Source organism: Mustela nivalis (genome assembly GCF_964662115.1).
Source record: "Mustela nivalis genome assembly, chromosome: 13".
NCBI lineage: Eukaryota > Metazoa > Chordata > Mammalia > Carnivora > Mustelidae > Mustela > Mustela nivalis.
The window spans coordinates 67903858-67919819 of record NC_139032.1 but is presented as its reverse complement, the minus strand read 5'-3'; the positions used below and the strand labels follow the sequence as shown (position 1 = coordinate 67919819).

Here is a 15962-nt window from a genome sequence, read left to right as displayed (position 1 = left end):
GGAGTCCAAGGACAGAATCCACACCTAGGTTTTAGGCTTACTCCACTCTGTTCAACTTCAGTCATGAAACTTTCATTCATTTTTTTAAACACTTACTAAGTTCCTCCAGTGCCCTAATACTGGATTAAGTGTTTGAGCACACAGCGTAACAAACCAGGCGGGGTCCATATTTTCCTCATCATGCTTACTGTCTAAAGGAAAAAACATGTATTAATAAACATTAATAAGTACTGTCCCATTGTCTATCATTGCAAAACCAGCTACTCCAAAGTATAAAGGCTTTTAAAGCATCAACCACTGTACTATACCTAACAACACTGAGGGTCAGGAATTTGGGCAGCATTTAGCTAGGCGGGTCTATCCCACATGGTGTCAATGGATGTCACATGATCATGTTCAACTGGCATATACAATGAAGTCTGGAGGGTCCAAAGCAGCTCACAGATATGCCGTATGCCTCAACAGGGATGGCTAGAAGGGTGGGCTCAGCAGGGACAGTTGAATAAGTGCCTCTATAAGGACGTTCTGGCATGGCAGTTGTCAGGGTAGTCAGGACTCCCTCTCAGTAGGTTGGGACTCCCAGAAAGTGCTCCAAGACTCAGGAAGCAAAAGCCCACAGTTTATTAAGGTCTGAGCCTGGAAAATCCCTTATCATCTTCAGCCACGTTTGACTAGCAGTCCTACAGCCAGCCCAGATTCAATGGAAGGTCCCAGGGATCCCACTCTTCCTGATGGAAGAAAGAGTCTGCAGCCATTTTTAGTCTACCACAAATATCTAAGTTGAAAAGTACAATGCAGGGTAGGAACAGGGTACCATGAGGGGGACAGAGAGAGGAAACCAAATTGAAAGTGGGTGAGCAGGCGGCCGTGGGCTCTCTCTAGCTCAGAGGCATCAGTGGTCAAAGCTATCAGGTGCAGCCCGTCTTGCTCACATGATATCCGATCTTCAACATGAACCTTCCCCCCAAAAAAGAAACTGTGCCTTTATCTGTGGGAAAAACATTTTGATACAGTGTTTCATGCTTTTCTAACTCCCTGGAACATGCTTCAAACATGCTTCAAAACTGAATTCCTTCCATCCTCTGAGGATTGAAAATAATTATATCGCTGAGAATTTAATGATACAGAACAGCAAATTCCACTCTGAAGTCAAATACAACATCTGTAACAGCACAATAAAATAATAAGCAATCAAGGAGAAAAATGTGTTACTATATATGAATATTTGGCAAGAATAATTTGTCATCTGAACATACAGAATGTTAGATGCTATGGAATGGCGATAATTCACACTCACTTCTTCTAATGAAAGTAAATATTTTAACTTAAAATTTCCAGGTATTTATGTGTATCATAAAAATTCTATAGCTGGTCTATGTGCATTTGTAATACACTCCACTTCCACTCCGCTTCTACTCACTCAGTAAGCATCTACTTTGTGCCAGGTCCTCTTACCGTATACCGTCTTCATAGATGAATTCTGCAAAAAGAATTCCTTGCGTGACTCAGCCTGTCCTCCCCTCCCCTCTCCTGCACTGCCACTGCCCGAGTTCAAGACGGCTTCAGCCTTGCCCGGACTATTAGAGCGACCTTCCTCCAGTCCTCTCTCTCCAGTACGTGCTCAAATGGCCCCCCAGAGGGATCTTTCAAAAACCAACCCCACAGGGTAACATCCAGCTCCAAAGCCTAATGGGCAAGGCCCTCCACAGGCAGGTTGTAATCACGCTCTGCAGCCTCGTCTCTGTCCGCCCCAGACACTCGGGGGTCCTCGGGGTCTGCAGTGTGTGGCCCCACACTCACCGCCTTTATTTCTCGCCAGTTTATCCTCCAAGCCTCATCTCAAAACTCGCCTCCTCTAGAGAATTTTCCCCAGGCTCCTGCTCTCAGCTCTGTCACAGCCTAATGACAGCATATTAAACTGTCCACTTTGTCTGTCCCTGACCTCCAGCCTCAGCCTGGGGCTGTATCTTCCTCACCTTTTTATCTCCAGTGACCAGCGGGGCCTGGCCCACTGGCACCATTTGATCAACACTGCGGAATAGCTCCTCCTTTAGACCCCAGATGACCTTCTAGAAGGTTGATTTTTCTGGCTTGAGACAATTTCAGTTTTCTTGAAACATCCAAAAGCCGTGGTGCCAATAGGGATATAGAGAAAAATATATGTATTTTTTTTTAAAGATTTTATTTATTTATTTGACAGACAGAGATCACAAGTATGCAGAGAGGCAGACAGAGAGAGGAGGAAGCAGGCTCCCCGCCGAGCAGAAAGCCCGATGCAGGGCTAGATCCCAGGGCCCTGGGATCATGACCCGAGCCGAAGGCAGAGGCCTTAACCCACTGAGCCACCCAGGCGCCCCAAATATATGTATTTTTTAAGTTCACTTCAACTTCTAAATTTTTCTCCTAGTAAGCAGATGACTCTTCTTTATAGTCTGTTATCTGACTCTACATTGACTCTACACTGATGTAATTTGCCTATTTTTTAAGCTCCAAAGCTCAGTTGCTGGGAATTTGCCGGCCAAATCTAATCCCAATATATTTGATCCACCACGCTGGCTTTTCAAACAGTCCCTGAAAATGGCTCCTTCTGCAGAGTTCAGGGCTCCCTGTGACACCAGAAACTGACCAAAGAAAGGAGAGAGGAGCAGAGATCACACCGTGAGCTCACTAGAACGTTGCCATTTCCTAACCCTGGGACCTCAGGCAAGTTCATTTCTCTATGCACCTCAGCTGTCCCATCTGTGCAGGGCATCTGGGGGGACCTCTTTGCCCAGACATCATCCCTTGATACACTCCTTTACCACCACCCAAGAGTCTCCAGACACAGGGGAAACATTGGGTCCACCTAAATAACTTCCAGGCTGCATCCCAGAATCATTGGTTAAAACCAAGTTGTTCCTGTTAAGGTTGCTTCAGGGGAACAGCAGTAGGGAAATTGGAAACAATTAGAGGTCAGGAATCAGAGGGAATTTAAAGATCATCTAGAGAGAAATAATGACTTGCTCAAGGTCCTACAGCAAGTTAATGACAGAGATGGGAGTAGAGCCAGCTCTAATATTTTTGCCCAATAGGGCACGGAGATGATGATGATTGGATACACTTCGGTATTTAGTGGGGGAGGCATTTTAAGAGCAGAAGGACTACTGAAGTATGCATTGATTTTTGCATGAAAGGTCTGTTGAGTGGCAACCTTGTGTCAGGCACTGAGGTAGCAGCAAAGAATGTGACAGACAGGGAGCTCGCATGCGGCTTACAGCCTGAGTAGGATGAGGGGCGAGATGACAAGCAAACGCACCAAGTAATTACCATTTGTGACAGGAGCCATGAAGGAAGCGAAGAGGACACTATGATGGCAAATAACACAGTGGACCAAGTTGTTTGGGGTTTTTTTGTTTTGTTTTGTTTTAAATAAGGTGGTCAAAGAAGGACTCACAGAAGAACTGGCCTTTAAACCAAGACCTGAAGGGCCGAACTCCAGCCACAGGAAGAGCCACTAGAAGAATACTCTAAGGAGAGAAAAAAGAGTAAGCAGCAGGAAAGAGCTCTGCTCTTTTCTAGAAATAGTCTGTGGGGGCGTGGAGCACGGAGAGCAAAGCAGAGAATGTAGGAGAGGGGATGAGCAAGGAAGGCTGGAGCCACAGCACTCCGGGTCTCATAAGCCAAGGTAGGAAATTCAGATTTTACTCTAGGCAAAAAAGCAAATCTACAGAGAGTCCAAGCGGAGGAGAGGCACATTTTATCTTTTCATTTCTTGGAAGATGCCGCTCTACATGATGCCAGGTAAGCAAGCACAGAAGCAGGGAGCTCACTTGGAAAGCAGGGAAGGGGTGCGTGCAAAGGGAGGGTGGCCTGGGCTCTAGTGAGGGCCTGGGTGACAAAAGAAAAAAGATACGTGGACTTGTGACCAGTTCAGAAGTAGAACTAAGAACATTTGTCAATAGATTAGATTTAACTAGAAGGAAAAAGTGGTGTTTGAACCTAGGTTTGTCATTTAAGGCTCTGGCTGGCCACCCTAGAATTTAGAGAAATTTCTGAAGACCTAGAATGAATGGGAGGTGATAAGTGACAGACTCTGGCTGAATCCAGGTAATCTGAAGTCCGAGCAAGTTGGTAGACCTCTCTAGGCCTTGGTTTTCTTATGTACAAAAATGGGATAATGACACCCACAGTGTCGAATGACGAAAGGGATTTAGGGAGTACAGAGCCTGACACATATTAGTTCTCCATAAATGTTAGTTTCACTCTTTCTGAAATAACAAATCTCATTTGGGAACAGATACAGTCCTCTGAAGACTTTTTTTTTTTTTTTTAACTTAGTCCACTATAAGACAGAAAGCTTTCAAAATATTCTAAATAAGTATTTTCTAACACAAATTAGTAGCACGCATCATTATTTCATCATTAGAAAACCTATAAAGCCTTTTAGAAGATTATTTTCCTTTCATTTCTTTGCTGTTGTTTGACTCTCAAAGCTAAACTCTGGTTTTATTGTGATTTCATCTAGAGAAAAATCTTCATATTCTTAGTTATTGCCTCAAAAGTACGTCAACTTGATGAAATGAACTAAGGGAAGACTATGGATTTCTCAACCACCCATTATGTTAAGTTTCAATTCTAGGTCCAAACAGTATTTCCAAAGTGACTGAGTCAACAGAAAGAAAAATAAAGCCCCCGCTTTTTGTTTGCCTGGGGAGGAACCACTCAGGAGCCACAGAGAAGGCAAGAGCGTAGGTATTACAATGTACAACCACTTAACCCCGCCAGAATCCAAATTCGGTATCTTTTCCACACCCAACCATAGAAGAGCAGGAAGCAGCTCTGGGGCTCCAGCTGATGCTCTAAGACAGTAAGGTCTTGCCCTGTCTCTCATCCCAAACAAATGCTTTCACTGTGGAGACCTGGACTGTGAGTACTTCATGCAATCACCGAAGATCTTCCCCCAACACACATAAACATGTATGCACAACATGCATAAACGTGTAGATGAAGTCTTTGAGCAGTGATTTTGTTGAGTTGTTCACTGGTGGAGCCAAACTCATAGAAAAAGAGAGGGTAATCACTGTGATTTCTAGCCTAACACGTTCACTGGAGAATCACACTTATACCTTAGGGAGAAAAAAATTGTTTTTCCCTCAAGACAAGTCACTGGGAGACTAGATCACAAAGGTTTCAATTCTTACTCAATTTCTTATTCAATTTTCCAAAATAAAAGTATAATGTATATACAACTTCTTGGGAACTAAGCAGTGCAAAAGAGGGGTGTCCCTACAAAACTATATCCACATACTCGCTGCACTACTAAGCATGCTTTCCTATGAAAAAGATGAACAATGCCCAACTACTGATAACCAAAGAACTTGCTTTTCTAAGAGAGGGTAGAAGTATAATGTTTCTAAAGCTAAATATCTCCTCTCACAGAGACTGTCATTTAAATTCCTGCCTAGCAAAGGGATTTTTATGGAAGGTTAATGCCTCCTATAACATTTATCCTGGATGGTGGAGCTTTTCGCATAATTTTCTGGGCTTTATTCCTGCAGTGTTATAGAACCTTATCTTCCCTCTAATAGCTTGCCAGTAAAGACCCAGTGCATATAAAGGCAGTCGTTATTTCTCAGTTCAAGCCCTGATTTAATGAAATTCCAAATCTCTAGTAAAAGGAGGCTTGGGGTTAAGCCACAAAGAAAAAAAGAGGCAGGCCAGAGGTGAGCGGTTTGGGCCCTGCCTGGGTCTGACTTATGGAAGGTTACCCAGGCCAGAGCTCTGGCCGGTGGAGGATGCCTGAGCCTCCGAGGAAGACCACTGGTCAGGCCAGTGGACTAAGTCAAGGATGGCAGCACCACTTTCTTTAAAGGGATCTTCAGCTGGAGGAAGACTTTCCATATACTCCCGATTTGCCTTTGAACTCACTTGCCTTTTCATCATCTTCCTAATCTCCTTCATTATTTTGACCTTTACTAGAGACCCAAGCATTTCATTCAAACATTTCCTTCCCAGCCACTTCTCTGCCTTTCCTTCTTCATCCATAAGTGAGGCAACACTAATGATAACAGATTGTATTTTCCAAAAATAGCCACAGTAGCATCTCTGGTCCTACCTGCCCTTCTGGGACCTTGCCACTTTCCCATGCAGAGGCAGAGTCTGTTTCGCCTCTCCTTTATACCGGACTTTGTGACCACCTTGCTGAATAAAATGCACGAAGTACCTGACTTCAGGGGGAAGGCAATGAGAAGCAACAGAACTCCTGGCCCGTTCTCTAGAACCCAGCCACCAAGCTGTGAGAAAGCCAGAACCAGTCTACATAGAGGACACCTAGCTGAGGCCCCTAGCTGACAGCCAAACTCAACCAGCAGATCTGGGAGTCAACAGGTCTTCAGATCGTGCCAGCCCTCAGCCTTCGAGTCTTCCAACTGGGGTCTCACGTGTCATGGAGCACAGGTTAATCAATTCCACTCTTCCCTGCCCAAATTCCTGACACATGGAACGGTGAGCATAGTAAGAGTTGTTTTATGCCATTTCGGGGTAACATCTTTCACGGGGATAGTTCATGGAGCATCGAGGCACTGTAACCATATCCTCTAAGAGATCTACTATGTTTGCTACAGAGCTTGCTCTCCAGCAAAGGCCCCTCAGGTATATTCCAGTGGTCCTTGAGCCAACCCCTAGCCATTCAGTGAGACACTGGGTGGGGCAAGGTCTCTGGAGACCCCACACACAGGTCCTTTCTTGTGGCCTCAGCTAAGTTATCTAACCCAAGTTTTACTATTTCATCCATAAAACAGGGCTAATAATGTCTACTTGGGAAACCAAGCACGTGAAGCTCTTACACACGCTAGGAGTTCTAAAACCCCACTGTCACTAATAGAGAATTCTTCCCAGTGCATGCCTCCTCCAGGAAGTCAGTACCAGCACAGAACTGCTTGTTCTCTGCCCCTCCACATCATTCCTATAGATGCCTTCTAGCAAAACTTCCAGGAGTCAGCACAACATTTCAGAAGGACCACTACCTAGGGCTCAGACACTGCTGGCCATTGTTAAGAGCTATCCCTTCCCCGTCAGATCTTTGTGCACTTGGATTATAGATTCCCACATGCACTTCGTATCTACGAATCCACAGAGGAGCAGAGGAACCTCACGGGAGGAGGGGAAGTAACACTCTAACCTTTTTGCCCCCTAAACGACCTAAAGGTCGTTTAAGACCTTTTTCCTCTGACAGAGTGGCAGCAAAGTAGGAAAATACAAGAGAACCCTAAAAGGGAATTCATTGTAAGGGAAATGGAGTCGGAATTGGCAAATGAGACACAACACTGGATTAAAGGAAATAATTCTTGGCACAACGTGTAGTAAGTTGAACCCCTCACAGACACATCAAACTGGAGCCAGAAGCAGGTTTGTCGGAAAAACAGCTGCATCAGCCCTCGTAGAAAGTTGTACCCCGTGAAGCACAGACAGCTTTGTTCTAGAACTGTGCAGTTTCATCCAGGAGCTACTAGCCATAAGTGGCTACTGAGCACTTAAAATGTGGCCAGTCCAACTTGAGATGTTAACATAAAATATACACCAGATTTCAAGGACTTCCTATGAAAGAGTATTTGTTTAATAATTTCATATGCATTACACGTTGAAATAATACTTAGGTATAATGAGTTAAATATCATGTTACAATTCATTTCATCTGTTTATTTTTTAATGTGTCTGCTAGGAAACTTAAAATTATGTGGCCCACACTGTATTTCCACTGGACAGTGCCACACTAGAACATCCTTGCCTAGGATACAGGGTACTGAAAACCAAGTTGGCTGGAGCCATTCTATAGATCTATATTCACAATGGGGTGACAAACAAGTCCTAGAACTCTTGGGGTCCAAAGAGCTTCCTCACACACTCCTGTGGAGAACCACCAAGGCTCAGCCACGCTTTCAACAGCTGTCCTCCTGCACTAGCCACGTGATGCTGGCCACACCCATGGCATGGGGGGAGGGGCAGGGCGCGGATCGCTGGCTGAGGAACCACACCTCCAGGAATGCATCTTGGTCTCTGCTCTCCCTTTCCAGGCAGGACACAGAGGCGGGGATCAAGGAGAACCAAGGACTCGTGAACCTGGGGATTCTAAGAATAGTGGGGAAACAGAAGCCTCAGAAAAGGCAAGAATTTCAGCTAGGAGACTGAACTGAATTGCAAACCATGGTAACGTGGTGTTAAAAGTCACATAGCCTTATTTATAGTCCTGGATTATCAAAGCACCCTCCTTTCTGTTACATGTATGGTTCCTTTCTACTTACGTATTCGTTCCACATAATAATAATAGTTACCACTGAATGGTGCTGTTATACATTCCATATAGATGTTGAATCATCTCTAAACCCCTAAAACACAGGCATTATTATCTACATCTTACAGATAACAAAGCTGAGGTATGGAGCTGTTAAATCTTGCTCGAATTCTAGTAAATGACAGAATGTGGATTCAAACGAAGAGGTCTCCTTCCAAATCTCACAGTCTGTAGTTTTCAGGAGCCACAGAATTCTAACCAACAAATGTGCTATAATTTATTTGCATTGATTAAATATGTACTTAAACTTGTATGTGTACGCCTTTGCAAAGATTCAATGATGCTAAAATAGATCACGCCAGATAGAAAGCTAGGACTAGGTTTCCACTTTTCACACTGAGCACTCTGACCCTCAGTTTCCTCTCCTATAATACCTACACTTGATGACAACAGGGATGGATTCACTTCTTGGTTCTGTACCTACCCTAGATCCTATGGCCCTTAGACATACAGTCTTATCAAACTAAAACAGTCCTTTAGTTATTCAAAAGTCACGTAGCAGACATGGTTTCTCTTACATGGTTTACTCTTCATTGTGAAGGCAGCAGAGATCACTTTTAAGCTGGGCATTAGATAATCAGATTTGCATTTTAGAAGGATCCCTGTGGGGTACTCTCACACACACTGGTGGGAGTGTAAATTGATACAATCCTTTTGGAAAGCAATTTGGCAAAGTGTACTAAGAGCTCTAAAATGTTTGACACAGTAATATCACTTTTGTGACTACACTGAGGAAATAATCCTAAAACCAGAAAAAGCTTTATGCACAAAGCATCCACTGTAGTATCCATAATGGCAGAAAAATGGCAATGACCTCACTACCCAGCAACAGGGGAATGGTCACACAAGGTTAGCACATAACCACGGGGCAGCACATGACTCAGCCATCTAAATTATATTCATGACAAGTTACCAATAACATAAAAAAAAATGGTAATTTGCTTGTTAGTATTAGCAACACATCTTGTGGTAGGTTATAAAAATGGCCACAAATCCTTCTGCCTAGATCCATGCCCTTACAATAGGATGCTGCAGAATCTCTTATTAGGAGGTAGAATCGATTTCTCCATCCCTCGAGTGTGAGCCGACCCTGTGACTTGCTTTGGCCAATGAAATTTTAGTAAATGAGATGCAACCGGAAGCTTGCAAAGCACTTATGCTTTGGCACTTGCCTCTTACTTGCTTGGAAGTCTTCCATCACTCTATGAAGAAGCCTAGAGATAACCTGCTCGATGAGGAGAGATACTTTGACTCAGTCCCTCCTGTGGCCCCACCTGGCAGCCGGCCAAACCCAGAAGCAGAGTCGTCTAACTAAGTGGCAGCAAAACACAGATGCACAATTGAGGCCAGCCAAGACTAGCCAAAGAACCACATTGCTGAGCCCAGCCCCAATCACTCCCCAGACAATCAGGAGCTAAATCAGTGGTTGTTACTTTAAGCTACTAAATTTTAAGACCATGTGTTAACACACCAAAAGGTCACTGATACAATACTGATCATTTTTGAAGCTAGGAAACAAGTACATAAGGGCCAGCATTCATTCAGATATTCTTTCTGCTTTTGTGGGTTTCATACATTCCATAATTTTAAAAAATTCAATACATATACACATTTAAGCTAGAGGAAAAGTAAATGTTAAGTAAAGCATTTGAATGCAAATATATACATACATATAGTTTGATCGTAACGATACAAAAGAAATTTTCCATAATAAAATACTAGGAAAAAATATACCATTGGTTGCCTCTGGATGCTGAGACTATTTTTTTTTTATCTGGTATGTATTTTCTGAAATATCTGTAATAAGCCTGATTTACTTTATTCTGAAAATGAATATTTACAAATCTATTTATTTCATCTCACATCCCCCAACATTTTTTTTTCTTTCCAGAGAATACATGGAGAAAAATTGGAGGGGTGAGAAACTACAGGCAGAGAGACAAATTCAGAGGAAGTTAAAGTAATGTAAGGGGAAAGTTACCAGGGTCCAAAATCAAGGCAACTATAATAGAGAAGGAAAGGGATAGACAGGGGCAGGGAGACAGAATCCATAATGTGAGACATCAGCTTGCACTGGAAGGACATTTAACCTGGACCAAGGAAGGGCTTCAGTGGGACCCAAGAACCCAAATTTAAAATGCACTGAAATTTGGATTTAAGTATGTAAACACATCTCTCAAGACAGGAAATCCACAGGTTTCATGAGATTCTCAAATGGTAAATGTGATCCCCAAAGCTGAAAACCCATTAAGCCTTATCTCTCTGTAAACAGGGAAGAAATCAGTTTGGTCTTTAAACCATACTCAAATCTGACCAGTCATAAGACAACCTGAACAGGATGCTGAAATGATCAGAACACAGTCAAGGGCTTTGGTCCCCAAAGCATGACCTACTTGTGTGCATGATGGCCCAGGCAATGTCAACCTTCTCATCACATAACTCATCACATGCACTTTCCTGCTGTCCCTCAGAAGCTGGGTTCCACTCTGGAGAAAGCTAAATCCTGTGGACCATCACTTCCAGGTGTCAGAGCCAGAGGTCTACCTGGGAACTCTGGCCTTCCGGAGAAGCATGCAAAACCAGCTTTTCTAAATCTGAGGCTCAGACAGAGTTCAGCACAGCCTGATCCCAGCCTCACCTTCAACCTCCACACTCTCCCTCCTTCTTGTTCCCCTTCACCCTGGCCTATTCCAAGTTCCCAAGAAGTTGTGCTTCCTCCTACCCTAGGAGCTTTGCATATGCTGTTCCCCTCACTATTCCACTCCCCTCCAACAGGTAAATTTATCTTTCAGATCCTAACCTTAATCAGTCTTTCCCCACCCAAGGAAATGCTCCTGATATATGCCCTCTGGGCACTCAGCACAGATCAAGTGTTGTATTTCTTCTGTGATGACTGAATTAACCTGCCTCCTTCACCAATAGGAATTATAATAAAAACCAACATCACTGGAATGTTCACTATGTGCCAGACCCTAGAGGAACTATTTTATTATTTTATTAGCATAATAATCCCATGAGGAAAATGAAGGGTAAAAGAGAAACAACCACACTAGGATTCCCTAGCAAAGTAAGAAGCAGTGTTGGGATAGAATTGGACAACCAGCACCTGGAATCCGCACGGGCCTGGAGCTCAGGTCTTTTCACTGATGTATCAGAAGGGGATGGAATAATAGGTAAAGAAAAACCAGCACAAGATCTAGCGCTTAACAGGGACTCCAGTAGTGGTGACTAAACTGACTGGGCTCACCTAGCCTTGAACTACACTGAAGAAATCCAGACCTGGGGACAATCTTATGAACCACCTTCACCAACTCCCACAGAAAAGGAATAGGAGACCCAGAGAGGGAAGGTGGTTTTCTTAAGGTCACACAAAATCAGGACTAGAATCCATATCTCCTAACACAGCCCCATCCGTTTTTCTACCTCATTAAATGAAAACTTAAAAATAAAAATATTAAGTATAAAATACTTACTAAGTACATTTAAACCAATAAAGAAGTATGACACTCCCTTTCCCAGTCCTGACTTTGCTGCAGAATCGGAAGGGAAGAGAGATGGGTGGATAACCAAAGAAAAATATTTCTTTAGTCATTTGTATTTGGAGAAAAGTACAAGGATTATAGAAAATTGCTATTCATGTAAATTGCTCCCTAAAAAATGATTCTTTTTTTCCCCCTCAATTTACTAGTGTTGAGCATTTTTTTAACTCAAAATAACCTTCATTTAACAAGTCTGTGTCTTAACTTTACAATTATTTCAGTGTGATCATCTGTTGTCAATTACTTTTGTTAGCTCATTGGCGACTTCACTTGTGCTGATCTTGATTTATACAGTGGTGCACCAGAATGGGGGTCTCTGTAGGCCCACAGCAATGCAGCCTTGGACCCTCATCACAGCTGGGGAGGCTTTTTGGATGTCACTGTAGCTGGGATGGGGGAGGTTTTGATATTGGTGAAAAGGGTAGGTGGGTTTTGCATTGTTCGTAGATCCTCACTGCTGTACTTGTAAAGGCTCAATTTGTAGAACAAGTACAGTTGTTTTTAATTCCTCAAAGAATTGGGCTGCAACCAGAAAGATACCAAGACACTCACCCAACCATGTAACATTATCCTCAACTTGCTTCTTTACATCAGGGAGAATTTCAGCTAAAACGGATGTCAAAAGATTACTATTTTCAGTGATTCCAAGGGGCACATGTAACCCAGTGTGTATGGCCACAATGTCCACAATAACCATACTATGGAAAGAGCCCAGATGTCCATTGACAAATGAATGGATAAAGAGGTGGTATATATACAGAATGGAATACTACTTAGCCATCAAAAATAATGAAAGCTTGCCCTTTGCAATGACGTGGATAAAACTAGAGGGTATTGTGCTGAGCAGAGTAAGTCAGAGAAAGACAAATACCTTATGATTTCATGCATATGTGGAATTTAAGGAACAAAAAAGAAACAAAGGGGAAGAGAAAGAAAAATAAGATAAAAACAGAGAGGGGCAAATCATGAGACTCTTAACTCCAGTAAACAAACTGAGGGTTGCTAGGTTGCTAGGTAAATGGGTGGTATGCATTAAGGAGGGCACTTGAAGTAATGAGCACCAGGTATTATATGCAACAGGTGAATCACTAACTTCTACCCATGAAACTAATAATACACTATATGTTAACTAAATTAAAGTTAAAAACTAAAAATATATATATTCTTATTGTCTAGGGGCACCTGGCTGGCTAACTTGGTTGAGCATGTTCTTGATCTCACAGTCATAAGTTTAAGCCCCACACTGGGCATAGAGTTTACTTTAAAAAAGAGAGAGAGATTCTTATGTTCTAGATTTAGAGCTGTGTTTCCTTGGAATGTTTTAATAAAGCCTTCCACAATGCCTTCAGAATGTTTTCTTTCCCAGTGGGTACATAGTTTCATTTTAGCTTAGGGGACAAGGCTTTTTTAAACAGTTCCTACCAGGCTCTGAATATCAACGTTGAATTTGGTTAACTTCTGACCACAGACATACCTTTTAAAAAATCCTTTCAACCATCGGGCCAGGTTTCAGCTGGACAAGCAGTAACTATTCCTGGCAGTACTCAGCAAACCCATGGACACAACAGGGCTCCTCCTAAGGCTACAGAAGATACTACCCTCCCAAGATCCAGAGCTACTTTCCAAGATAACCAGAAGAAAGACACAATTACCTTGAGAGCAGGCAACAGCTACTAGAACCCAAGCCGCAAAGGAAATATAACTTACATTTCTGTCCAGCCCTATTTTTGAGCACACCCCTCCCCCACAAAGGTTGACAAACCAAGTTCTCCGGACACAAAACCAGACCAAGGAGAGGCAATAGCTGCCCCTGAGAGAAAGGATGGATAAACGTTTCCTCCGCCCAATGTGAATTTGGAACCGAGGGGACGCCCAAAATCTTACCTTCCTGCCTCGACCAGGCACCGCAGACAGAGCTGACTTTGGTGAGAAGTCTCACCCTGCTCCGGCTTCTTCGGGTTTCCCAGGATGCCAGCTGCAGGTTCCAGAAAGACCGAGGTGTCTCAGCAGGTCCCATCCTAGTCACCAGACACTGCAGAGGAGGAAGAATGATTTTCCCCCAGTCCCTGTCTAGGAACTGCTTGGCTGAAGCCCCTTTCTCTCTCTCTCTAGGGCACCTTTTAACAGATAAGCTTAATGAGGTTAAAGGTTCTCCACTGTGGCCACTTGTTCAGCCCTAAAACCAAATTTTTTTCATATGAGGCCTTCACGTGGACCCCAGTCCAGATGAAGACCGACAGACAGACCCGAACCCCAACGACCCCAACCCGAACCAATTTCTAAACTGGACCCAATCCGAAGCCAGTCAGGTCAGGCTTCCAAGTCCCCTCCACCCCACCTCCACACCCTCTTACCCCGACCCCTACCCCCACCTCACCCGCGTCCGGTTTCTAAATCAGACCCAATCCAACCCCAGACCGGTTCCGTTTCTAAATCGAATCCAGGCCAGATTTTGAGTCCGACCTAGTCCCACAGGGTGTTTGCAGACAGGCCTGAAAAAGAAATGTTCAAAGCCTGAAAAGGCGCAAAAGCTGCAGAGCCAGACTAGGCCCAGGACTTACCCACCACCTGCCTCCAGGGGCCTCCAGAACCACGGCCTCCACAGGGACCCCGCTCGGTGGCACCTTGCTCCTGGGCGCGGGGGGTCTCCCATTTCTTCTGACACTAGGAATATTAAAAGATAAACTGAGGCCTATTAAAAATGTTGACTTTATTTGAGCAAAACCGGTTCCGAGCCCAGGCAGCACAAAGCCGGAAGTGGCTAGCAGTGTCCACCAATAGTAGCTTGGGAAGAGGGTCTTAGACAAGAAGATGCAAAGTCAGGAAACTATTGATTGGCTATAGGTGAAAGCCCAGTCGGCTGTTTTCTACTGGTTGTCCTTAGCATTTCGATTTCCTAACCTGGAGGCACTGAGGGGCTTAGATCTTGGTTGGCTTAGGTAAGCTGCCCACAGCATTAGAGGGACATGAGGCTACTGGCTTCCTTGTTTAATTAAATTATTTTTTTTAAGATTTTATTTATTTACTTGACAGAGATCACAAGTAGGCAGAGAGGCAGGCAGAGAGAGAGGGGGAAGCAGGCTCCCCAATGAGCAGAGAGCCCAATATGGGGCTCCATCCCAGGACCCTGGGATCATGACTGGAGCCAAAGGCAGAGGCTTTAACCCACTGAGCCACCCAGGCGCCCCTTGTTTAATTAATTTAATACTGTTAGAATAATATACTTACCCACTTTAAGAGATAAGTATACTTACTAAAAGCCCATAGAAGTGAGTGATTTGCCCAAGGTAACAGAGCATGCCCCCAGGTCGCCCGAATCAGACCTAGAACTCCATGAGAAATATGCCCGAGAGTCAACAACATGACCCCTTTTCACAAGGCAAGAGGGAAGAGGTTAAGGCAAGAAGCTAAGACCAATCAACACGGTGACATGCTAGTGAGCTACAGAGAATCCTGGTCATACTGAATGAGATCCAAGAGCAGCTGCCTCCCATAGGGCCTCATAGGACCACCACAAACACTTTGCAAGAAGGCTTCTGTCCTTTATTCCAACATCGCCTCTACCACCAGCAATGACATCGAAGCTCAACCCTGGCTTATTTTAATGCTCTGGATTTTTTAAATGCCTTCTCCCTGAAAAGAGCTGTGGAAGAAGTTCATCATGTGCTCTTTGGAAAGCCTCTGCACCCAGAATAGATGCCTTCATGGTTAGATGCCACCAACAAAGCCCACTGCCTCCTAATAAAAGAAAACAATTATGAGGTCTCTTCAAAATGTTCAAGAAGTAAATGACAAATGTTTTGAAAAGAGCATTGGTAAGCAGGAATGGGTCTAGAGGAACTCACCAAACTGAGACAAAGGAATGTTTGGCATGGAATAGAATAAAAGGGAAACTGGAGAAATAGAAAAGCTGCCTTAAATATTTCAAGGGCTATCGTGTGAAAGAGAGGCAAGGTATATTCCAGATGTTTCCAGGGAACAGAAAAGTAACAACCAAGCCTGCCAATCAATGACGGGGCAGGCTGGGCAGGAAAGTACAGGGGTTAAGAACACAGCTTATAAATCCTTTCTCCGCAACATATACAGCCTCAGTT

At 43.8% G+C, this 15962-nt stretch overlaps 1 protein-coding gene across 4 annotated transcripts in view; it reads right to left on the bottom strand.

Annotated features, from left to right (window-relative positions):
- Positions 1 to 15962, bottom strand: part of LOC309846252 (uncharacterized protein) — a 543217-nt gene that overhangs the window by 515572 nt on the left and 11683 nt on the right. For 3 of the 4 annotated variants that reach the window (XR_014301811.1, XM_082695118.1, XM_082695117.1), the window contains exons 2-3: positions 14430 to 14532; positions 13753 to 13900 (exon numbers count right to left, since the gene is read on the bottom strand). Coding sequence is in view for 3 of the 4 variants with exons in the window: in XM_082695118.1 (XP_082551244.1) it covers positions 13753 to 13900; positions 14430 to 14532 (251 nt within the window). In the remaining variant the exon portion in view is untranslated. Of the gene's footprint in view, positions 1 to 1350; positions 1481 to 13752; positions 13901 to 14429; positions 14533 to 15962 lie in introns of those variants that run through there. The other variant, XM_082695119.1, reaches the window with a different exon arrangement.